Source organism: Mauremys reevesii, linkage group 5 (assembly GCF_016161935.1).
Source record: "Mauremys reevesii isolate NIE-2019 linkage group 5, ASM1616193v1, whole genome shotgun sequence".
Taxonomy (NCBI): Eukaryota; Metazoa; Chordata; order Testudines; family Geoemydidae; genus Mauremys; species Mauremys reevesii.
The window spans coordinates 133188717-133213194 of record NC_052627.1 but is presented as its reverse complement, the minus strand read 5'-3'; the positions used below and the strand labels follow the sequence as shown (position 1 = coordinate 133213194).

At 48.3% G+C, this 24478-nt stretch overlaps 1 protein-coding gene across 2 annotated transcripts in view; it reads left to right on the top strand.

Moving 5' to 3' along the window:
• Positions 1-24478, top strand: part of GFRA4 (GDNF family receptor alpha 4) — a 134454-nt gene that overhangs the window by 75828 nt on the left and 34148 nt on the right. For both annotated transcript variants that reach the window (XR_005599766.1, XM_039542393.1), the window contains exon 2: positions 9923-10201. Coding sequence is in view for 1 of the 2 variants with exons in the window: in XM_039542393.1 (XP_039398327.1) it covers positions 9923-10201 (279 nt within the window). In the remaining variant the exon portion in view is untranslated. The remainder of the gene's footprint in view (positions 1-9922; positions 10202-24478) is intronic.

Here is a 24478-nt window from a genome sequence, read left to right as displayed (position 1 = left end):
AATAATTCCTGTCTGAACTAGAGCCCTTCTTCTAGGGGAAAAAAAATCAATCTTGACCATGGGCAGTGGGCGACGCCCCCCTTCAGGGAGGCTAGCTCGCTGGCCTCGCCCCTTCCACCCTAGCCACCCTCCCCCCCTTGCTGGAGGAGCCCCGAGCTGCCCTCCCCGCCGTGGCTGCTTCACTTCTCCCATCACATGTCATCATCACATGTTTAGAGCCATCATCACATGTCATCATCACATGTTTAGAGCCATCATCACATGTTTTAAACCGAGGCTTCAGGGTGAAGGGGGAGGCAGGGCGGGGCCTCGGGGCAGAACATGGGCAGGGCGACGGCCTGGGTCAGGGCTCAGCCTGCCCTGACCTTTGATACCCACTGCCCATGATCTTGATTTAAAAATTGCCAGTGATGCAGAATCGACTGCAACCCTTGGCAAGTTCTTCCTATGGTTAACTACCCTCGCTGTTAAAAATTTGTGCCTTTCCAATCTGAATTTGTCTCGCTCCAATGTCCAGCCATTGGAGCTTGTTGTATCTTTGCTAGATTGAAGAGCCCACGATCAAATATTTGTTCCCCATAAGGTGAAGGTACCTGTTAACTTCTCTTTGTTAAGCCAGCTGTGCTTGCTTCTGAGATTTTCCCCCCTCTCCTTTATCCTGGATTCTGCCTGCTGCCACATCCAGCAGTGAAGTTATCTTGTGTTTGTGTCGTACTCCAGGTCCTGTGATGTCACTAATGGCGTGTTATGATGTCACAGCCGGAAAAAAAACTGAGCCTGAGAAGCAGGAAGCCTTGGTTTAAAACATGTGATGATGGCTCTAGTTGTTCCACAGGCAGGGACTGAACCCAAGTCCCGTGAATAGGGAAGCAAGCGCCTCTGCTGCTTGAACTAAAGAACCCATTCCCTTAATTCAAATGCAGTAGCAGACTCATAAACAAATTCATGTGGGCCATCCACTAGTGGGAGACAAAGATCCGAAAGGCCAACAATATACCTGGGTTCAAAAAAGAATTAGGTAAGTTCTTGGAGGTTAGGTCCATCAGTGGCTATTATCCAAGATGGTCAGGGATGCAACACCCTGCTCTGGGTGTCTCTAAACATCCAACTGCCAGAAGCTGGCACAGGGGGCGGATGACTTGAAATTACCCTGTAATGTTCGTTCCCTCTCAAGCATCTGACACTGGCCACTATCAGAGACAGAATACTGGCCTTCACAACATCCCCTGGCGATGAGTTCCACAGGTTGACTGTGCATTGTGTGAAGAAATACTTCCTTATGTAAGTTTTAAACCTGCTGCCTATTAATTTTATTGGGTGACCCCTGGTTCTCGTGTTATGTGAAGGGATAAATCACTCTTCTTTATTCACTTTCTCCACACTGCTCACGATTTTATAGACCCTTCTCATATCCTATCTTGGTCATCTCTTTTTCTAAACTGAATAGTCCCCGTTTTTTTAATCTCTCCTCAAATGGAAGCTCTCCCATCCTCCTAATCATTTTGATGCACTTCTTTGCACCTTTTCCAATTCCAATATATCTTTTTGTTGGGATTCTGAGACAGTTCAAGGAGAGAGTCTGGGGGGGGACAAGAGGGGAGGTGACAACTTTCCAAAGCTCCCAGGCAATAGAGGTGAGAGCATGAGAGTGGATGTGAACTGCCAGAAGCATGAGACTCTTCAGGGGTAAGACTCAGCTGAGTGACTTCCAGGGAGCAGGAATTTCTGAGGTAGCAAGCCCCAGCGAGGAGGCCTGAAAAGGACTGTGGGCCTGAAGGCAGGGCTATAAGGAAGGGGAAACCCCTCAGAAAGGCCTGGAAAGACTCTGTGGGGAGAGCTGTGTAGAAGCTGAGAACCGTTATAAACTTCTAAGACTGAGTGAGCCTGGAGAAGTATGGAGTATTTTATAGTAATAAAATACCACCAGAAGAGGAGTGGTGTTCTGAGAACAACGGATGTGGCAGTTTGTTGGTGAGATGGACGGTAAACTGAGGCAGTGGGTGGGTTTAATGCCAGGCAGGAGAAATCCCTACTACATACCTAAAATTGAAATTGGATGGAGACACCAACGCTAAGTACCCCTCCGGCTCCAAAAGTTCTACGGCATTTTTAATTTGACCCTGCAAACAGACCGGAGATGGTGCATACGGAACTGATCGAGTTTGGAGGCGTTATGTTTGTCCATGTCTCACAACCATACAGAAGTGTTATCACAACTGTCCGACAGACATTTAAAACACCTCCTCAAATCCTGAGAGGGCGAGGGTGACAGGTCAGTACCCACCCTGGCAGGTTGCCAATGTTACATTTCACCCGAAAGACGGCACCTGTCTGAAGCATTGGGCTGGTTGTGACTCTCAAGGAGGAGCGGTAGATCATGAGCATCACTTCCCACAGCATCCGGGCTTCCCCGATGTGCTAAAAAAGTATTGACCCTGCTCAGTTTGTGCAATTCGATACGGTCGCAGCACGCAGAGACATGGAGGCAGGACAGTTTCAGTCACCAACAAATGCGGGAAGAAAAATGATGACAGTGAAAAGGGGCTGGATCTGGATTTTGAGGTTGACGCAGTACGCTGGAGAACTTGCTGAGTATAAATTGTTACAAGGTCCTATAGAAATGTATACTCAGGAGGGTTCCAGGGTAATGCTGGACAAACCTTTTTTTGGTGAAAAAATGCAGATTAGGTGACACCAACGTGTTTTGTGAATTGATGTTGGTTTTGCTCAATGGTGCATATAAAAAAAATTCTGAAAGAGTCAAACCATTTAGTTTTGACGTTTTCTTTGGGGGAAAAAATCAATTTTTGTTTTGAAACTACTTTTTGTTTTGAAATGTCCTTCAATTTTATTGTTAAAAAGTCCAACCTTTTAAAAGAGTTAAAACTGAAATGAAACATTTTATTTCAGATCAAAGCCATCTTTTTGCTTGTTTGTTTGACTTCACAATTCAGGTAAAAAATTCTGAAAAAAGCTCCTTTTTGCTTGGACCCAAAATGAGTTCTTATTTTCTTGGAACTGTCAGTGAACAGAAAAAAATCATTATTCTCTCAGCTCTATCCCCCAGGTCTGCATGCAGCTATAACATAACCCAGGTGAGGCAGACCTAGCACCAGGCAACAATCAGGGTCTGACTGCAAAATAAAATTTGAGATTCTTTATTCCATGATGAGAGAGGCAAGGGCCCTGCTGGGTGGCCAGCAGCCAGGAGAAATGCATCTAATGTGCGTCTGCTGAAAAAGTTTGTCACAAAGAAAGAAAAGGCCTGGAGCTGGACTGTATTTGATCCTTGTACACAATGTAGCTACCAGGGCGTGTGTTTCTTACGTTGGTGTCTGGAATAAAGAATCCTGACTCATATCCTGCATGAGAAGGTGCGGGAGGTAATAACTTTCATTGGTGACAGAGACAAGCTTTCAAGCTTACACCGAGCACTTCTTCTTATCCTGCATTGAGCCGAGGGCTGCGTTTCAGTATCCTTCTTGGACTAAGACCCAGCACAAACAATGCTCTGAGGTAATGCCACATCCGTATCAGATGGTGTGGATGTAACTTTGCAGGGGAGCATCTGAGAACTTGTCTGATGTCAGGACATCCCTGCATGGTTTAACAACTACCTGGTGAGGCCACAGCTGGAGTATTGCATCCTGTTTTGGAGAGAGTCCAGTGGAGGACAACGGAAATGATTAGGGGGCTGGGGCACATGACTTGCGAGGAGAGGCTGAGGGAACTGGGGTTATTCAGTCAGCAGAAGAGAAGAGTGAGGGGGGATTTGATAGCAGCCTTCAACTACTTAAAGGTGGGTTCCAAAGAGGATGGAGCTCGGCTGTTCTCAGTGGTGGCAGATGATAGAACAAGGAACAATGGTCTCAAGTTGCAGTGGGGGAGGTTTAGGTTGGATATTAGGAAACACTATTTCACCAGGACGGTGGTGACAGGGCCGGTGCAACCATTTAGGCGACCACTAGGATTGGGGGGCGACATTTTCTTCGGCAGTGACCCCAGCGGCCGGATCTTCGGCCACCCCAGTCGCCGCCGGCATTTAGGCGGAGGGAGCTGGGGCAGGGGAGCGTGGGGAGGGCCGCCTGCAGCAAGTAACGGGGGGGGCAGCACACAGGGGAACTCCCCGCCCCAGCTCACCCCTGCCCCGCCTCCTCCCCGAGCACGCCGTGGCTGCTTCACTTCTCCCGCCTCCCAGGCTTGCGGCGCCTAAGCTGATTGGCCTAAATGCTGCTGCAAACCCCGTTTAGTTGTGCAAGCTGCTGCTGCCCCTACCGGCTGGCGTTGCTCCAAGAACCTCATGAGTCCGGTTGCTGAGCCGCTCTCACCAAAGAATTCTGAGCAAAGCATCTCCCTAGCCAGGAGAATTGTTAGTAACAACCGACCAAGCTGCCCTGTGTAGTTGTTTCATTAGCTGCACGTTTTGTTCTGGGGTTTAAAGCCTGTTTTTACACCAAATCCCTAATTCCACCGAGTGCTACTAATAACAATCATTATCAATCAGCGGCCACTTGTGTTGGCTGCTCTGACCTAATTCAGTAAAACAATTAGCCAAGCGGCATGAGCCGAGCAATGTGTGTGGTGGGGGTGGCTATAAAGAAACACTCCCAGAGGGGACTGGTGGAAGCTCCAGCGCGTGGGTTATTTAGTAATGGGCTGGACATCGCCCTGGAGGAGGTGCCGGGAACAACCCTTCACTGGTTCGGTGTCACAATGTGAATGTGGCCTTACACGTTGCTGGTTCTGTTGTGCTTTTCACAGCATACTAGGGAGCTGGTGTATTTCGTTTCCGGCTTAGCATAATAACATGCTTCTCAACAGTCCCTTTCGTGACAATGCAACCTATTCATTATTTTTGTACAGCACTTCAAGCGTTTGGTATTGTAACAAATCATTGGCTAACTACCCATGTAGGGTTGTCACTATGCTGCCCGTCACAGTAACTCTGAGCTTCCCGGAACGGGTAGGGAGAGAAGCCAAATCCTCTTGCCTCTAGCACTTATGCTAAAAGAGAATCTCTAGTAGCCTTAGCAGAACGGTGACTATGACACAAAATTGAGCAATACTGAGTCTCCTTGTGCAAGGCAGTGTATTCGATGCACATTAACCAATCATGATAGCATTGTCATTATTCCACCGGCACGTGTGAAATCAAATCGTTGCTGTCTATAAAGGGCTCTGTTCTCATGTACACCTGAGCACCTGACCGCACAAATCGACATACACAAGCTACAGATGTAATCTTAACATTGGTAACGACAATACAGATGAGCCAGGTAACTTCACAGCTGCACGACTTCATCCTTGGATGCCAAAATTTGGTGTCTGTCCCCCCCATTTTGTGGTTATCTTCTCCATCAAAGCCATGTTTGACCATTTTTGGACCATTCTCAATAAACTGAAGGTTAGTTTTCCGAATATTAAGTATTTTGCTGCTAATAGACATATCAGTATCGACTAACCAGTTTGAATTTCACTGTCAGGATATGAAAACCAGGATCGTCTAACGGCCGTTTGGTGGCCCTTCCATGAAACCAGTTGATAGCGTTAGCCCACCCCCTACTAGGCAGGTGTCCACACTGCAAAACTCCCAGAATGAGCTGGGAATCTTGGTGGAATGGGGCTGGAGACTCACAGCATCCTTTGGCCCTGAAAATCAGAGTGGAGCCATGTTGCCAGGGGTAGGTGTCCATGGATAAACAGAGGACTTCAGGCTCTTGTGCTTTCTGGCATCTCTCATCAACGCTTAAGTGAATTAAGTAAAAGCCTTTCAATTAAACTAGAATGACAGTAAATAGCTACTGCCACCTAGTGGAGGATTTGGGTGGCCATTTTCCTCTGAGCAGTAGAAAACAAGGCCACTGACACTCTCTGTAGAGTTCAGAGTGGTAGCCGTGTTAGTCTGTATCAGCAAAAAGAACGAGGAGTCCTTGTGGCACCTTAGAGACTAACACATTAATTTGGGCATAAGCTTTCGTGGGTTTAGCCACGAGGACTCCTCGTTCTTTCTCCCTAGAGTGAATAGTTTGTCTCGGAAATAACAGCAATGGCTATGGTCATCCTCAGGACTGTGCCTGAATCCTGAACCTTTTGAGGGTTTTGAATCCACACCTTGTAACTGCAGAACATCAGTATTTAAAGGGACACTGGCAGATTGCATGTGAACCAAAATTTCCAATGGAAACTGGTTTTATCTGTCATAGGTTTGCAACCTGAACACTGCAATGCTGGGCTAGTGTCGGAGAACTGGGGCAAGTGAACCTGGCGTCTGAGTACCCTGCCTCAAATCTTAATCGGACACTCCCCCTGCAGTTGGACAAAGCGTGTTTCACGTCATTCCCCAAACTCTTACCCAGTGTCACCATCCGCATCACTGCGATGTCTTGCCCCGGAGCCAGCTACGTTTCAGTGCTGGATGGAGCTGTCCCCATAGCGCAGAGTGGGACCTGCTTGGTCAGTAAAATACTTTGAGATCCGTGAGTGAAAAGCACTATAGATGCGCTGAATACTATTTAAAACCCGGGATGATCCTGACTTCCCTCATGTGGTGAAAATCAGGAGTAACTCCACTAAAGGAAGGAAAGCTACTTTGATGTTAGATCAGAAGGTGATCCAAAATCAAAGGCAGGTCGGGTATATATAGCCATATACAGGATGTGAAAATAAACTTCTGACCCCACCAACCTACAGTAACAGTGTGAAATTGACATCAAGTAAAGGGAATAATACAGGAAAAAGGACTTTCAAAATACACGAAGAGAGAAGGGAGCTGAAAGTTCTGCTACAACAAAGAGGCAGCAGGAAAAAAAACCCATATCCGTGGTCCAAATGCCAGTGACCTGAATTTGGCACTCACATACCATGGTGATGGGCAGCAGTGTACAAATCATAAGGTAGAATTGTGCTGAGAGAGACCCCTCAAAGAACATGGTGAGAGCAAGACCATGAACTTGCTCATCCTTGGCAAGGAAGAGCTGATTTAGTGCATACAGATCTGGTCACCCCATCTCAAAAAAGATATATTGGAACTGGAAAAGCTTCAGAAAAGGCCAAAAAAATTATTAGGGGTATGGAATGGCTGCCATATGAGGAGAGATTAAGAAGATTGGGACTTTTCAGCTTTGAAAAGAGACAATTGGCCGGGGGCAGGGGGGGGGGAATATAATAGAGGTCTATAAAATCATGACTAGTGTGGAGAATGTAAATAAGGAAGTTTTATTTACTCCTCCTCAGAACACAAGAACTAGGGGTCACCAAATGAAATTAATAGGCAGCAGGTTTAAAACAAACAAAAGGAAGTATTTCTTCACACAGTGCACAGTCAACCTGTGGAATTCTTGCCAGAGGATTGTTGTAAAGGCCAAGACTATAACAGAGTTCAAAAAGAACTAGATAAGTTCATGGAAGGTAGATCCATCAATGGCTATTAGCCAGGATTGGCAGAGATGGTGTCCCAACCTCTGTTTGCCAGAAGCTGGGAGTGGGTGACAAGGGATGGATTACTTGATGATTCCCTGTTCTGTTCATTCCCTCTGGGTCACCTGGCATTGGCCACTGTCAGAAAACAGGATACTGGGCTAGATGGACCTTTGGTCTGACCCAGTATGGCCGTTCTTATGTCCCTTTCGCTCATGGGCAGGTTAAGATGCATCCTCCATATTGTAAATTACAGAGATTTTTCTCAGAGAGACACTTTCTTTACATTGCATAAAATGACTCCTGAGGGCCTCACTGGGGGAAAAGTGATGTTATGTTGTCCCACCAGCAAACATACTGCTAACAATAAAAATCCCCCAGATCTTTTAGTTATTAAATAACGTGATTATGGAATGGGTCATTTGTAACATCCCCATTAAAGTTGCTCCAGTGTCTGCATCGTAAACAGAAAGCACCAGCATTCGGGTCATTAGAACTTGATCTGTAAATATTGCTCCTGGTCTCTCTCTTCATGTGAATGGGTCTCAGCTTGAGAACATACTTTATATTTTGTAGGCAAATTTTTGACTCTGTGAATGTTTCATTTATTTTAAGTAGACTCCCAAAGTACCTTACTGTCTTTGCAGATTGTCTGTGTTTATACCCAGCGTGGTTAGTGTCTGCTGGAGTTCACACTGGGCAGGGGCGGCTCCAGGCCCCAGTGCGCCAAGCATGTGCTTGGGGCGGCATGCCGCGGGGGGCACCCTGCCGGTCGCCGGGAGGGCATCAGGCAGCTCCGGTGGACCTCCCGCAGGCGTGCCTGCGGAGGGTCCGCTGGTCCCGCGGCTTCGGTGGAGCATCCGCAGGCATGCCTGCGGGAGGTCCACTGGAGCCGCAGGACTGGCGACCGGCAGAGCGACCCCCGTGGCGTGCCGCCGTGCTTGGGGCGGCGAAATGGCTAGAGCCGCCCCTGACACTGGGTCCCAACATCCAGTCCAACACACCTTTGCCAGTTGCTCATGTGACGCTGACAAGCTAATTCCTTTTAGGCTGAAATTTTGCACATTTTTTCTTAGCCCAGACACTTTTAGAACATCTGAGCAAAATCCGTTGTCCGTTTTTTTCAGTTGTGTATGTAAAAAAAAATATGTAGACCTTTTCCCAGTATGTTCTGCTCAGGAAATTTGTGCATGGATAACTCAGCAGTGACTGAAGGCAGAGGCACCAAACTTAGCTTGTTTTATAGATCTCATTAAGATTTAGGGAGCAAGCTCAGTTTGAAGAAAGTTGGTTCAGTTTTTTTTAAGGTTATAAGAGCTGAAGGGGGAGTTTCATGCATGCCTAAAAATGTTTCTGTCCACCTTTTGGAGTGATCTAAACAATCCTAAAGTGCTGAATAAATCAAGACCCATGAATAAATCAGGCTTGCCAACAACTAAAATGTGTCTAAAGATTTGAGACAATTTATGCTTTCAGAGATGGGGGAGTCAGAGGTGATCTGGAGTTTGGCAGGATTGCTGTGGTCGAGAGCCAACCTCAGCATTTCAGGGCAGCCATGGAGCCTGGATGGACAGAATTTAAACAGCCAGACACCAGCTGGTGCCCTCCATTCTAGCCAGCACAGAAGCAGCTCTTACCAAAAACATCCTAATGCTGCATTGCCTGGAGAGGTGACTGTGTTGGGATCACGTGAGGGAGTGAGGTTAGTGAAATCAGGGGAGAGAGAAATGGGGATCGCTGGTGAGGAATGAAGAAGAGGGGAGAAGCCCCATGAATAGAATGGATGATAGCCCACAAAGTCCTCTGAGGTGCAGTTTTGGACCATACTTCTTCCCCCAAAGGTGCCAAAAGGGGAAAGGAGCCTCCCCTACAGGCGAGAAGGTGGTTTCACGCTATTTGACATGGCAGCTGCTTGTGCCATAAAATACATTTCAAACAAATCAGATAAATTCAAACTGGAGCAGTCCCGGGAGGTTCGGAAAGACCAAGCTGTGATGTGCGTCTGCTGTGAGCTACCCGACTGGCCAGTGGTGGGCATGCGGGGGGGGGGGGCATGCCACATTATAGCCTCTAAAGAAGGGGATTTCCCAGCACAACCACACACACACCCAGCTACTTGCAACTGGTTCTTTTCTGCGATGACCCAAAGTCCTTTGCACTTGTCCAAAACTGGCGCTGAGGGAATCACCACACTGGGGAATGGGCCACTCTGTGAGGTTGAGGAGGACCCAACAAGAGTTGTAAGGCAGACCTTCTCAACCTGGGGGTCGTGACCCCACCCAGGAGTTAGGCGGTCATTACCCTCTCCCCCATTCCTAAATAGTAGTGGGACCACTGGCTGAAAGTGGAGTATTTGTATGGAAAAGGGGGTCCCGGTGTGAGCAGATTGAGAACTGCAAAGGCTTATTCAGAGCCTGGCCCAGAAAGTGGGAGATGTTGTTGACTTGCTTTGATCTTCAGTCTGGAAGCATCACACCCTGACTCTCTCTCTCTTGTTCTCTTGCAGAAGCCATGACGGAAGCAGTGAGTTCGGGCAGAGATTGCCTGCAGGCCGGAGAGTCCTGCACCAATGATCCCAGCTGCAGCTCCAAGTTCCGGACCCTCCGGCAATGCATCGCGGGCAACGGCGCCAACAAACTGGGGCCGGACGCCAAGAACCAGTGCCGGAGCACGGTGACGGCCCTGCTGTCCAGCCAGCTTTCTGGCTGCAAGTGTAAACGGGGCATGAAGAAGGAGAAACATTGCCTGAGCGTCTACTGGAGCATCCACCACACCCTGATGGAAGGTCAGTCGGGACCACCTCTCAGCAGGCGGGTTTTCCAAATAGGGTCTTAAAAAGGAAATTTGTGTTGGTGAAACACCCCCGTTCCTGCTCCTTCTAGCCACAGAACAGGATCAGCGCAGGCAGCAGCTGGGCTAGCTTCTTCCCCCCTTGATATGGGCAGACCGAAACCTTCTCCAGCCAAGTTGAGTTGCCATCCAGATGGTGGCCTTTCTGCTGAGATGCCCAACTGGTTTGCAGTTAGTGCTGGCTCTGAGGGTGGTTTTTCGTGCCCACTCGGATCTGGGCTGAGACCCACCTACCCATTTCTCCCAGGTTTCCCACCAGCCACATCCGATGATAGAGACTTCTGGTTCTTTCAATGGACCAGCAGTGACTTAGATATGACAGGCTCTGCAGTCAGTCGCCTGGGCCACTCAGGTCAGGTCTACACCTGAATCTTAGGTTGCTCCGACGACGTCAATGGGGGGTGAGAAAAATTCACTCCCTGCGCAGCGTAGTAAAGCCAACCCAAGCCCTGGTGTAGACAGCGCTAAGTTGATGAAAGAATTCTCCCTTCGACCTAGCTAGTGCCTCTCAGGGAGGTGGATTTGCTACAGCGACAGAAGACCCCCCCTCCCATTGCTGTGGTGAGAGTCTACACTACAGCGGTGTAGCTGCAGAGTTTCTAGTGTAGAGATACTTCAGTCCCACTACCAACGGTATCCAGAATGGTGTTAGCAAGGACATATCGGAGTGGCTACATCATGCCTCAAGCTAAGGTGAGCCCTGGGCCTAGGGGTAGGTGCGCAAAGCTGCTACGCCAGCCCCATCAGCTGGACCATTTCATCTTCAAAGCCTTTGATCTAATTCTGCATTGCCCCCTTTATCTATTATCATTATGACCTAGTGCCCAGAGACCCCAGTCAAGCGCCATCATTCTGGGCTCTTTACCAACATCCACTGAAAACAATCCCTGCCCCAGAGAGCTTGCAGCCTGCATTGTAACAACTTCTCTGGGAGTTCCATGTGGAAGGCACTTGGGATCAAGCCCCAAATTCGCTCAGCTTCATTTCTCCCCAGCTGTGGGGTGGGGAATTTATTATTATGAAGTGATTTTTCCCAAGGCTGCAGAGAGCATCAGTGACAGAATGTGGGTGTTCCTGCCCCCCCCCTTCTCCCTGTGCTTGTGGTGATACCACCTGGACACTACTCAGACATTAGCACAGGGATGTTGTATTTGTGTTTCCAGCACTGGAAAAGAAATGCAAAACACAGGGGATATTCAGTGAGGTTGAAGCACAGAAACGGGGAGCCAGGAGATCAGGGGGTAATCGATTTATATATTTTAAGGCTAGAAAGGACCATTGTGATCATATAGCAATCTCAGCCAACGATTCCTGCATCAAGCCCGTATCTTCTGGATGAGCTAGAGTGTGTCTGTTTGTTTCATACATCTTGATTTACAGACACCCAGTGGTGGGGAATCCACCAGAGCCCTTGGTAAGTTGTTCCAATGGTTAATTACCCTCACTGTGAAAAACATCCACCTTATTTCTAACCTGATTTTGTCTAGTTTTAGCTCCCACCCATTAGATTTCGTTATGCCTTTGTCTGCTACATTAGATCCAGGGCCAGCTCCAGGCACCAGCCGACTAAGCACGTGCTTGGGGCGGCACCTTGGGGCTGGGCGGTGCTCGGGTTTTTTTGTTTTTTTGTTTTGGTTCGGCGGGGCAGCACTGGAGGGGTGTTTTTGTTTGTTTTTGTTTCCGCTGAGCGGCGCTCGGAGGGGGGGCGTGTTTTGGCGGTGCGGCGTTCGGGGTGGGCAGGGGCTTGAGCCGGCGTAGTGTTTGGGGGGGCGGGGCTTCAGGCAGCACGGCACTCGGGGCAGGGGCTTGGGCGGCGCAGCACTGTGGGGCTTGGGCAGCGTGGCGCTCGGGGTGGGGGCTTCAGGTGGCGTGGCACTCAGGGGGGCAGGAGCTTCGGGCAGCGTGGCACTCGGAGGGGGCTTCAGTGGCACAGCGTTCGGGGGCGGGGCTTCAGGCAGCGTGGCGCTCGGGGGCGGGGCTTCAGGCGGCGCAGCGCTGGGGGGGGTCTTCGGCGGTGCGGTGCTCACGGGGGGGTTGCTACGGTGGGGCGGTGCTCTTTTTTTTTTGCTTGGGGCAGCAAAAAACTTAGAGCTGGTCCTGATTAGATCCCTTCCCATATAGGTACTTCTAGATGGTTCTTTTCCTAACTGTGCTACAGTTCTAACTAACTCCCCAGTGGCTACGAGACTTAATCTGTAATGTTTGTGTCCTGGGTAGAGATCTGTTGCTGGGGAAGTGCAGCATTTTTCTAAAGAAAAGGAATAAACTAAAACAGTTTTTGTTGATGTTATATAAATTTTCCTTTAAAGTCTGTGTTGAAGAAATAATGTGGTGTGGGTGACCAAAAAAAACCAATCTGAGAGTTGTGGTGGATCACAACCTCAACATGAGTCAGCAATACGATGCTGTTGCAAAAAAAGCAAATGCAATTTTGGGTTGCATTAACCGAGGCACAGCATGGAAGTCATGGGAGGTGACAGTAACGTTCTACTCGGTCCTGGTTAGGCCTCAGCTGGAGAACTGTGTCCAGTTTTGGTCAGTGCAGTATGGAAAGGATGCGGAAAAACTGGAAAGGATCTGAGGTGAGCAACGAAGATGATCCAAGGGGTGGAATACAAGGCACATGAGTAAAGGCTGAAGGAACCAGGTATGTTTAGTTTGCAAAAGAGGAGATGGAGGAGGGACATGATAGTGGTCTTCAGACGCTTGAAAGGCTGCCATAAACAAGCTGGAGAAAAGCCGTTCTCTCTTGCCACAGAGGGCAGAACAAGAGGCAGTGGGGTCAAACTACAGCACAGCAGATTTATATTAAATCTCAGGATAAACTTCCTGACTGTAAGAACAGTAGGACAATGGAACAGACACCTTGGGGGGTTGTGGAATCTCCTTCATTGGAGGTTTTCCAAAAGAGGCTGGAGCCACCTGTCTTGGATGGTTTAGACACAACAAATCCTGCATCTTGGCGAGGGTAGACTAGACGACCTTTGCAGTCCCTTCTAACCCTGTGGTTCTATGTTTCTAAACCAAACTCTGTTGAGCTTCCTGCCTGACCGTGTCTTTGGGATGTGTAAGATTTGCGGCGCATGCTCCTGACACTGAATTTCATCCCCACACCTTGCAAATATTTTAGTAAATGTTGATTTAATATTTTTTAAGCGCCCTTATAAAAGTGCACATCAGCAGCGATAACTCTCCCCTGTCAGGCCTGCCAGTGTTTTATGCACCATGAAAATTAAATGAGGAATAAAACGGACGCTTCCAACCATAGGCTGCAGAACAGATAGGTTAATAAAACGCTGACAGGAGCAGAAAGCAAAGGTGCGAGGGTGACGCTTGGATCAAGAGGCTGAGCAGAACACAGTGAACGGGAAAGGTGCTGCCCAGACGTACCAGCAGCAAGGGCTGTGTTGCCCATCTCTCAGAAACCTGAGTGCAGCTCTTACGCCGAGCCTACAAGGCGCTGAGTGCCGAGATGTGAAATCATTGGGAAATAAAGGGGCTCAGCGCCTTGCACAATTGGGCCCTTCTTTTGGGTTGCTTGTTGATTGAGTTCACTGTCAATGAAATCCCCAAAGCAGGGCATTTCCAGGGCTATTGTGGAGAGATACACAACCCGGGGTCTCTGCTTCCATTAGCTATTGTTGTAGTTGTTGTTAGTTATCTGTGTTACCGTAGCACATAGGAAACCGTTTTATCACCTGAGCTATTGCATATACTTCTACAGATTAGTCCTTGCCAGGCATTGAGCAACAGGCCAAACTGAGAGTTTCCTTTTTTTTCCCTACATATCACCACTTTTCATCTTCATTTTACAGAATGAAAACTCGATGGTATCAAGGTTTGCATCCCAAGCGGCTTAGCTTACGCAGATCTTTCAGGTTACGCATACGGTCACATTTGTTGGCTGTTGGGTGATACGGAAACTCAGAAATCAGCATGGCTAACAGTGACTGGAAGACTATGCTAAAGTCAGTGCTCAGGGGAGGAGCAAACAACACGTGCAGTCATGTGTGGCAGCTCTGCAGGGTCACCGTTTCAAAGCTTGGGTTGATAAACAAGCATCTGAAAATATTAAGAAATGTCAAATACTAAAAATATTGCTTGGCATAGTCCAAACTTCAGCTACTTTAGGTGTCGCCTTCCATGGCCACCGTGAGGTGCTGGAGAGCAGCACGTGTGGTATTTACCTGACAGACATAATACAACTTTTGCCCAACATATCAGCGACTCCAAGATAGTCAAATACTTGAGCAAGACAATTACTGATGAACGTATACGTATTTTAGCAGGTGGTTCATACTTAATATCAGCAAAGAAGCTATGGGGTTTTCTTTATTGTCATTGCAGGTGAAGTCATGTATGTTAGCCATGTTGATCAAATGGCCATTTTGCTTCGCTTTGTTAATGTTGATTGTGTCAAAGGAGTGGCAGATATAAAAGAGCAGTTTGTAAGCTTTGAGCAGTAAGTGAGGCAGATGCTGCGCCCTTGTGTGACCAGTTAACTAATGTTTTATCTTGCAAATATGAATTAAACGCCAAATAGATGTCTGGACAGGAGTAGGATAGTGCCAGTGTTATGGCCGGAGATCATGGAGGATTGCAAGCAAAAATGAAAGAATATCCTTCAGGCAGGGGAGACAAAGTGTAGGCACCATACATCCATTGCCCAGCACATCACATTAACCTAGTTTTGGCACATGCTGCTGAAGGTAAGGCCAGTCCAGATCTGAAGGTTTTCTTCACAACTTTGCAGGAAATATATAAATATTGCACAGACTCTAACCATCGATGGGAAAAATTAATGATTAAGTCTAAAGAGAATCTTTATCTTCTTTATCTGTATCGTGCTTGAGAGAGTACAGCTTTGCAAAAGGAAGAGGAGATGATGATGCATTTCAAGGCCCCTGCAGAAGTTGACAGGATTGATGCAGCAGATGAAATTGAACACGCTTCTGAAGAATGAAGGAGACCTTTACATCTAAAGGTATGCTGCAAGTCTAGATGGGCAGCTTGACTGAAATGAGGCAACGATAGTAAATTTTGAGAATGTAATTGAATGCCTAGAAGATTAAACTGTTGCTGAACGCAGGAGTAGCGAGGACATATGTTGAGCAAAAACCAACCTGTCTTTGATGGCTTGGATGGTTCACCTCAATCTGTTATGGTGGCATAGGATCTTAGTTATCACAGCTGCAGCCTCTGGAATCCTGCAGTCAAAGGAAATTGTCCTGTTCCAAGTCCTCTGGACATTTGAGAGCACAATGAATGATCTCAGCAAACTCAGCTGAAGAAAAATATGATAAAATTTTAAAAACATCTCAGAGCAGGTGGGAAGCAATGGGTTTTGAAAACGCAAACTATCCAAGCCACAGGAAGAGATGCATATACCACATGGATGATGAATTTGCACATGATCCTGTGTTGGAAGCAAAGGGTAACCATCAAAGAAAATATTTTGAAGTCTTAAACAATATGATCATGGAACTAAAATCTCAGTGTGAGGGATTTCAAGAGGTAACTCCTCTATTTGGTTTCCTCCATCCCAGGCAACTTCAAAATATAACTTTAAAGAAGGAAGTTCTTAAACTGATGGGAAAATACTCATATTTTTCTTTTAGACTTGGTTCATGAGATTGTCTTTCAAGATGTATTATTTTACAAAGAACACAGAAGTGTTCATTTTGTTGCTTGGAGTCCAGAGCTACTTGAATTTCTTCAGTGTGTCAAGTTCCCTTGATGCTGTTTTACCAGGAATGGAAATGTTGTGTTGACTTTTTCTCACCATACCAATTGGAGTGGCTAGTGCTGACTGCACAATAAGCACATTAAGACATGTCAAAAACTACATGTGTTCAGTATTATCACAGACGTGGCTGAGTGCCTAGTTCTCTGGGCAATTGAGAAAGATGAGACAGCTGGACATCATCGTAGAATAATTTGCCAAGGGAAAATGTCGCCGTGATGTGAGGGTCCAATAATTGGATATACACAAGCCAGCACAGTTTGGGTGAGAATCCACTTTTGTTTAGGCCTGGGCTTTTTGTTTTATGGGACTTTTCTTCACTTTTTATCTTAAAAAAAAAAAAGCCTAAGTTGATGTGACCATTGAGCCCTAAGCTTCATGTTTGGTGACCAGGCTCTGCTCCTTAAATCTGCCCTTGATTTAAGAGAGTCCTTCCAGTTTGACTTTTATTCTTCTGGCAAGGTTCTCAACATAGGGTTTAGTTCAGCCTTTCTACCTAACCATCGCCCTGTGGGGGGGGGGGTGAGATGTTTCAATTTTACAGTTGTGCTGTAACCTTCTGAATAAATTATTTTCAAACTCTGCCCTTGGTCATGATGGATCCTTTCAGGAAAACTAAATAAGTAATAGAAGATCATGTTTGCTGCAGTCTTGCCTGACTTGGTGGTGGTAGGGTAGGCTTGGACAAACTTAGTGAAGTGATCCACTATTACTAGGATATATTCATATCCTTCTTTGCTTCTGGCTAGGTGCAAGAAGTCCATTGATACAAGCTCAGATGGTTCTATTGTAACTATGTTAGTGGAGCGCTGGAATACTGGCAAGGTTTTGTGACACATGTACAGACTCTAGTGATGTGATGTTCAATATCCTCTTCATCTGTGGTCTCTTGTGAGACTGATTTCTTGCTCTGCACCTAAATGTCCCATCTCTTTGTGTAGTTCTTGATATACCCACCTTAGGGTTTTTTGAGTGATACAGCTGATTTCATAAGTAGGTTTTCTACTAACGTATTCCATCTGTATCCAAATGCAACCAATGTCATTCACACATCAGGGCAGAGATCTTACCACATCCTCCTGTGCTCTTTTGGTTGTTCAGTGTATGTCCCAAGGACTTATAATAAAGAATTTTAACAATAGCTGGATCTTCCTTCTGAGCTGCAAAAATGTCTTCTCACAGAATAGGCGTTACGGTGGATTTAATAGCCATGGAGAAGTCCTCTGCTGCCAAAGGGTTGGTAGTAATAACTGCTAATCAAGAATACAGTATTAATAACATCTTTGCTGGTCTCTTCTGTGCATTTCATCGTATATTTTTTCAACATCAAGAGGCATTCTGGATAAAGCATCTGCAACCACATTAGATTTCCCTGGACAATATCTAACTTTGATGTTAAAGTCAACTAATTCTTCAACCTAACGGTGTGCTGTGGCTTTCAGCCTGGCAGAGGGGAGGACATAGGTTCATGGGTTGTTATCCCTGTAAATTGTGAAGGATTGTGCATAGTGGAGGTAGTCACAGAATTTGTCAGCTACAGCCTGCTTCAAAGCTAGGAACTCCAGCTTTCCTGAATGAAGGTGATCATTTTTCTTAGCTGCAATTATTGTTCTTGACCCATAACCAATGACTCTCAGTTTACTTTCCGGACGCTAGTATAAGACTGCACCTGACCCCTTACTGGAAACGTCTTCTTTTTCCAAGTCCACTTTTGATGGTGTTGTGTGTCAGATTCCAATGGAACAGTCAACAAGTCATAAAAATGGCGTTGCTACTTGAAAAAAAGTCTTGAAGTACCTTGGATAATAGGTGAGGAAGCCTAGCAGCTTGCGAAGTTCCCCAAGGATATTTGGTGGCTTATTTGCAAAATCATGAATAGCCAACATGACAGATGAATCCATTTTATACCCTTCAGCAGATACCTCCATTCCCAAGTAAAGTACCTCTCTCTTAAAGAGCTCACATTTGGCAGTTTTCATCTTAATTCCATGCTTCTGTAGCTCTTGCAATACTTTCCTTACATTCTCCATGTGTTCTTCAAAAGTGCCACTGCACACAAGGACATCATCCAGGTAGGGAATGCATATCTCATCCCTAAATTCTGCAAGGCTTTCTTCCATACGTTGCTGGAAGGAAGCAGCCTAACCCATTTGTATAGATCTCATGGAGTAATGAAAGCTGTGAAGTGATGGGTTTCTTCAGTTAACGAACCTTGAGGGCCTTCCCTTGATCTAAGATGGAGAACCAAGATTTACCTCTTAATCCACTCAGAACATCTTGGATTCGAGAGATGGGTTTTTTGTCTGGTCTGGTTTTTCTATTCTGTTCCCAATAGCTGATGCAGAATCATAGATTATCATCCCTTTTCTGGACACATCACACTGGTGATGAACAGAATGACTTTGATTTTGTGATCCATCCCCTGTTTAGGAGATCTTGCAGGTAGTCCTTGACTTCTTTATACAGTGGATGAGACACTGAGATGTAAGCTTGATATGCATCTGCAGACTAGGTATCCATCCCATGTCTTCATTAATGCCTTGGACTCCTCTTTCAGCATCTGCTGGGCCATTTTCCTTTGCATCTCTGTTAAACGTCTTAGGTTCAGTGCTGGTTCAAACAGATTTTGATCATCCCCTCTGGTTAGAGGTAGTTCTCTTTGTTGGCTTGCCTTTGGTCCTTAGGACTACCATCTCTCATTTTTGACACTACTGCCACCAGGAAGGATTTTATCTGCCGAGTATCCACTGGAATTTCAGATTTAATCTGCTGTAAAATTCCAAGCGCCGTTCATCCTTTCAGAATGATGTCAAGGGATATTTATCTGGTAAGATGATTCGTTTAGGTATTTTCACTAGTATTTCTTTTTTGTCCAGATTCTCAGATGACTGAGCAGCAGACATCTGGCTCAAATATTGCTGTTAAACTTTCAGTATCCAGACCTGTATGAATCCATCATGTTACATTAGTGGGTTTTTTTTCCTTTGGGGATAATCACATTCCTTCTCTCCATTTGAAGCATGCTCAGGTTTCAGAATTGTCGTTTTGGATGATGATCACAAGAGCATCCACTTTCGCCATGGCAACGTGAGGAAATACACATTGAATATTGTCAGTGCTGGTGCCTCATCAGGTGAATTTCAGGATTTGCAGCAGTGATATTTGACTATCTTCTCAATAACATAGCCGATGACTAAGTGCTGTACCTTGTGTGCACTGACCAGTCCAGGAACATCAGGAAGTCATCATCTTTGCTTCATTGGAATGGGATGTCAGTCCGTCCTTTGTAAGGGATTTGAGTTCCATTGGCAGCTTTAAGGCTAAGACCATCTTCTATTTCCCGTAACTCTTCAAACTTTCCAAGGTGTGTCTCTGGGAGATTATCTTCCACCTTCCAACTTGAGACCTTGCATACCTGTGCTCTAGTGTCCCATAGGACTTGACAAAACACCACCCCGTGCATTTATTTCCAACTAAAGTAGCTATTCTTGTTTCCTGCTTCTGTGTAAGATGGCAAAGATAGGCTGCTCCTGGTAGATCAGACACAGTGTCGGCTTTGTCTCTGCTCTCTGGTGATTTTCCTGCATCACATCCTGACTGATCGTGTTCATTACTGCCACATCTGAAACAGTGGTCACAAGTACTGCCTCTGGCAGACTGCCTGCAGTCTCACATCCTTTTCTCTGGAGCTGCCTGTCTGCCTGTCTGATCAAGCCATTATGACTTCTTTCGTCATGCAGCTGGACACCTCGCTGTAATAGCTTCATTTCGGCATCCACACCTTCGATGTAATCACCACTGGTCTTGAGTTCCGTTATCTCATTCACTAATGAGTCACCTTTGGAGACTCCTTTCACCTTGGGAGGAAGTGCTGCTTTACTGTATGCTGTTCTGGGTAGCAGGGCTGGCTCTGGCTTTTTTGCCGCCCCAAGGAAAGAAAAAAAAACCAAACCTGCACGGCAGCTGGAGCAGCAAAGGGGGGAGGGGCCGGGAAACCAACCTGCCGCCCGGCTGGAGCAGGAAAGGGGGGGGCGGGAAACCCACCTGCCGCCCGGCTGGAGCAGGAAACGGGGGGTGGGGCGGGAAACCCACCTGCTGCCCGGCCGGAGCAGTGTAGCGGGGGCACGGAACAAACCTGCCTGCCGGCCGGCCGGAACAACAAAGGGAAGAAAAAACAAAAAGAAAAAGAATACCTGCGGGGCGGCGGGAGCGCGGGTGCAGGGGGACTCCCAGCCCTGCAGACCCCGGGCAGCGGAGTGCACAACCCAGCTAGCGGGGGTGGGGGGAGGGGAAAGAGAGAAGAGGGCTCCAGGGCTTCCTTAAGCGGGGCGCTCGCCCTGCGGCCCCGCCTGCCGCGCCGCCTGCTGGGAGGGCTCCACGCCGCTCCGGGGGGCAGGCAGGGAAGGACGCGGGCTGCCGTGCGGGACTTACTGCAGTCCTGGCACCGCTCCCAGCAGCTCCCCTCCTCCGTGCCGCCGCCCCCTACAGGGCGGCAGGGGCAGCAAACCAAAAGAAGAAAACCTGCAGGGGCGGCAGAAGCGGCGAAGCGCAAAAAAAAAAAAAAGGTTTGGCCGGAAGCCGCTCCTTGGAATCTGCCGCCCCAAGCACCAGCTTGCTCGGCTGGTGCCTGGAGCCGGCCCTGCCGGGTAGGGCCATTCCACACAAGTACATGCTCCAGTCCCCACCTTCTGCTGCTTCTCTACCTCCTCACGTATAGCAGCAAGCAGCACCTCTGCAGCCAGTCTGTCTTTTAAATAAAGTCACATCACAGTCTGAATATTCGAGAGAGAAGGTTTTATTGGACCAACTTCTGATGGTGAGAGAGAGACAGTCATTGCACTCTCCAATGAACTCACACAGGAAAATGATAAAAGACAAAACCACCCTATCACCTGTGGGTGACCACTTTTCACAAACTGGTCACTCTATGTCTCACCTATCAGGCCTCATCCTGGGAGCTTACATTCATAACTCTTCCAGACACTAAAAATCACAAACTGAACAGAGACACTGGATTTATGGCTTATTACAACAACCTGTAACCCACTAACCCCCTCTTTTTGTCCTATGACTGCAGAGGTGTTAATGGGCCATTCTACCTTGAATGGGCCCTTACAATGTGCTAACTATTTATGCTAAACAATCTGTTCCACCTTCTATTTAGCTGTGATGCTGAGAGTACCTTTGCCAGACATAAAGAAGAGCCCCGTGTGGCTCGGAAGCTCCAATGAAAGCTATGACCTCACCCACCTTGTCTCTAATATCCTGGGACGGACACAGCTACAGCTCCGCTGCATACAAGTCTGAATATTGGCATTTTGCTGTCCTGCCAGGACTGACTGGAGGAACAGGTTTTATACAAGGACAGGTCGTATCTTAGGTCAGAATCAGCTTCTTATGAGGCAAACAGTACTCTCTGTCTCAAATCTGGGCTAGGAAATCCTGAGGGGTCTCTTCTGGCTCTTGCATCTTTTTCCTGGTAATAGGACCTTACAATGTAGCTCCGTTTTTGGCAGACTCAGATTAGTTTTCCATCCAGGTAGCCCCTGAGCCTCAGCCCAAGGCAGACTGCCCTGATCACAGCTTCCGTGATCTCTGCTTCAGTGTACCTCTCGGGATTCCCACTTTCAGTTGCAATCTTAGGACCCAAACCTACAAGGTGCTGAGTGCTGTGATGCGACGTCATTAGCAAAGAAGGGGGCTAAGCACCTTGCAGGATTGGGCCCTCTTATTGGTTGAGTTTACGGTCAATGAAATCCCCGAAGCAGCGCGCTCCCAGGGCTGTTGTGGAGGAATACGTACCTTGGCGTCTGTGCTTCCATGAGTTATTGTGTGCCCCGTTGTAGGGCCCCGTTGTGCTAGGGGCTGTACAAACCCAGAACAAAAAGAAAGTCCCTGCCCCAAGGAGCGTCCAATCTCAGCATGAGACACGAGACACGTGATGGATATAGACCAATGGGGGAGTGCGAGGGAACAATGAGGCAATTCGGTCAGCATGACAGGCAGTGCTCTCTGCACACCGGCAGCCTGACCATTGTCCAGTTTTCTGTAGGCTTCACGGCAAAGGAGAGTTTTGAGACGGGATTTGAAGGAAGACAGTGGAGGCAGCTTTGTGGATGTTTATGGGGAGCTCTTTCCGGGGCGACAGATTCATCCTAAAAGTGGGAGGCCACAAGGCCTTGCCCCATCCATGGCCCTGCCCTTCCTATTCCCCCTGAGGCCCTGCCTCCTGGCCAAGCCGGAAGCTGGAGCACGGCCAGGGAGCCATGGACCCTCCACCTGCCCAGGGGTGGGTGGGGGCCCGAGAGCAGCCCCCGACCCATGTCCCTGCCCAGGTCAGGTGGAGAGTCCACAGCTGCCCGGGCTTCCTGGGCTGCTCTTACCCTGGTGGGGCTCCAGCTTCCAGCCTGGCCAGGAGGCAGGGCCTTGGGGGGAAGAAAACAGGGAGGGGGCCGGCCTGTGGCGAAAAGTGGATAGGCCAGGCCCGTCCACTCTCAAAAGTGAATAAGTGATGATAAGAATGACGGAGATTGACTGGGAGGGGCCTTGGAAGTGAAGACAAGCAGCTTCTGTTGGATGTGATAAACAAAGCGGGGAGGGGATCCGGCGGAGGGATGCAAAGAGAGGGGTGATCGGGTCAACGCGACGAGCTAGGAAAATGATCTTTGCAGCAGCCTTCTGACTGGCTGCAAGTAGGGCAAAGTTGCATGTGTCAAGACCAGAGAGAAGGAAGTTGCAGTAATCGAGACCTAGGGTCCTACCAAATTCACGGTCCATTTTGGTCAATTTCACGGTCATAGGATTTTAAAAATCATAATTTTCATGATTTCAGCTATTTAAATCTGAAATTTCACGGTGTTGTAACTCTAGGGATCCTGAGACAAAAAGGAGTTGTGGGGGGGTCGCAAGGTTATTGTAGGGGGGTTGCAGTTCTGCTACCCTCACTTCTGCGCTGCTGCTGGCAGCGGCGCTGCCTTGAGAGCTGGGCGGCTGGAGAGCAGTGACTGCTGCCCTTACTTCAGTGCTGCTGCCTGCAGAGCTGGGCCCTCAGTCAGCAGCTGCCACTCTCCAGCCACCCGCTCTGAAGGCAGCAGCGCAGAAGGAAGGGTGGCCCTACTGCCACCCCCCCTAATATAACCTTGTGACCCCCCTGTAACTCCTTTTTGGGTCAGGACCCCCAATTTGAGAAACGCTGGTCTCCCCTGTGAAATCTGTATAGTATAGGGTAAAAGCACACACAAGACCAGATTTCATGGTCCGCGACGCGTTTTTCATGGCCGTGAATTTGGTAGGGCCCTATGGAGACCCAAGATGATGAGAGCTTGGACAAGAGTTTTGGCCGTGTGGATGGAGTCGAAAGGCCGTATTCTAGAGATGTGAGGCAGAAAGAATTGGCACGACTTAGACGTAGCCTGGATGTGAGGATCTAGAGAGAGGCCCAGGTTACACACCCGAGTGACGAGTAGAACATAGGCGCCAAGTTTCCCCGGTGCCGGTGGGTGCTTGTGCCCCCCCGCCCCTTGCCCTGATCCAACTCCACCCTTTCCCCGTTCCTGCCCTGGCCTCATTCCAACCCCTTCCCCAAAGTCCTCGCCCCAACTCCGCCCCTTCTCAGGAGGCAGAGGCAGAGGTGAGCTGGGGTGGGGCGGCGGGGTGGGGAGCTGCCGGTGGGTGCAGAGCATCCACCAATTTTTCCCTATGGGTGCTCCAGCCCCAGAGCACCCACGGAGTCGGCACCTCTGGTTGGTGGTGTGATGTCTCCAGTGACTGAGAGAAAGGAGGCATTGCAGAGGGCTTGGGGGAGATTAGCCAGATCCACTTCCCCCATGGACTCTGCAGGCCACCGTTTTAGGTTCTGCGGGTGACCTGTGCCCTAGAGCATCCCAGGTAGAGGAAAGCCTCTGCTCTGAGGTTCCCCCATGGAAAAACTAAAGCCTTGGGGGCAGGGAGGAAGGTAACTTAACACTTACTATGTTCTAGTTGTGTTGAGAAATGCAACTGGTTTCCCATCCAACAGTTGACAGCAGAGCAGGTCACAGCCACTAGACCCCCTTCCTTTCACGTGCGGTGCTTTGCCGATCTACTCGCCGATGGAAATGGTTCAACAACTGAGTAAGAAAGCCAGTGTGATCCACATTCTGGCCTTTTTCAAGCCAGAGATCATTGTCAGCTTCCCTGGAGCCTGACAGCCAGACCTCGGAGGGGAGTGCTGCACGGAGGGGTATAGACCGGTAGTGACCCAGGTCTAGGGTGACCATATTTCCTAAAGGGAGAATGGGACATTGCGTGAGGTTAGCACAAGTCCCCCCATCTCCTGCGCGCGGGGCTGGCCAGAGCTGCTCTCCCGAGCCCAGCCCCCCACGCGCACACGGGGCTGGCGTTGTTGTTAGCCCCAGCCCTGCCTACCCCCGCCCACGTCTGCCACCCTCCCACCCCCGAGCGAGGCTGGCATCACCGCTAACCCGCCAC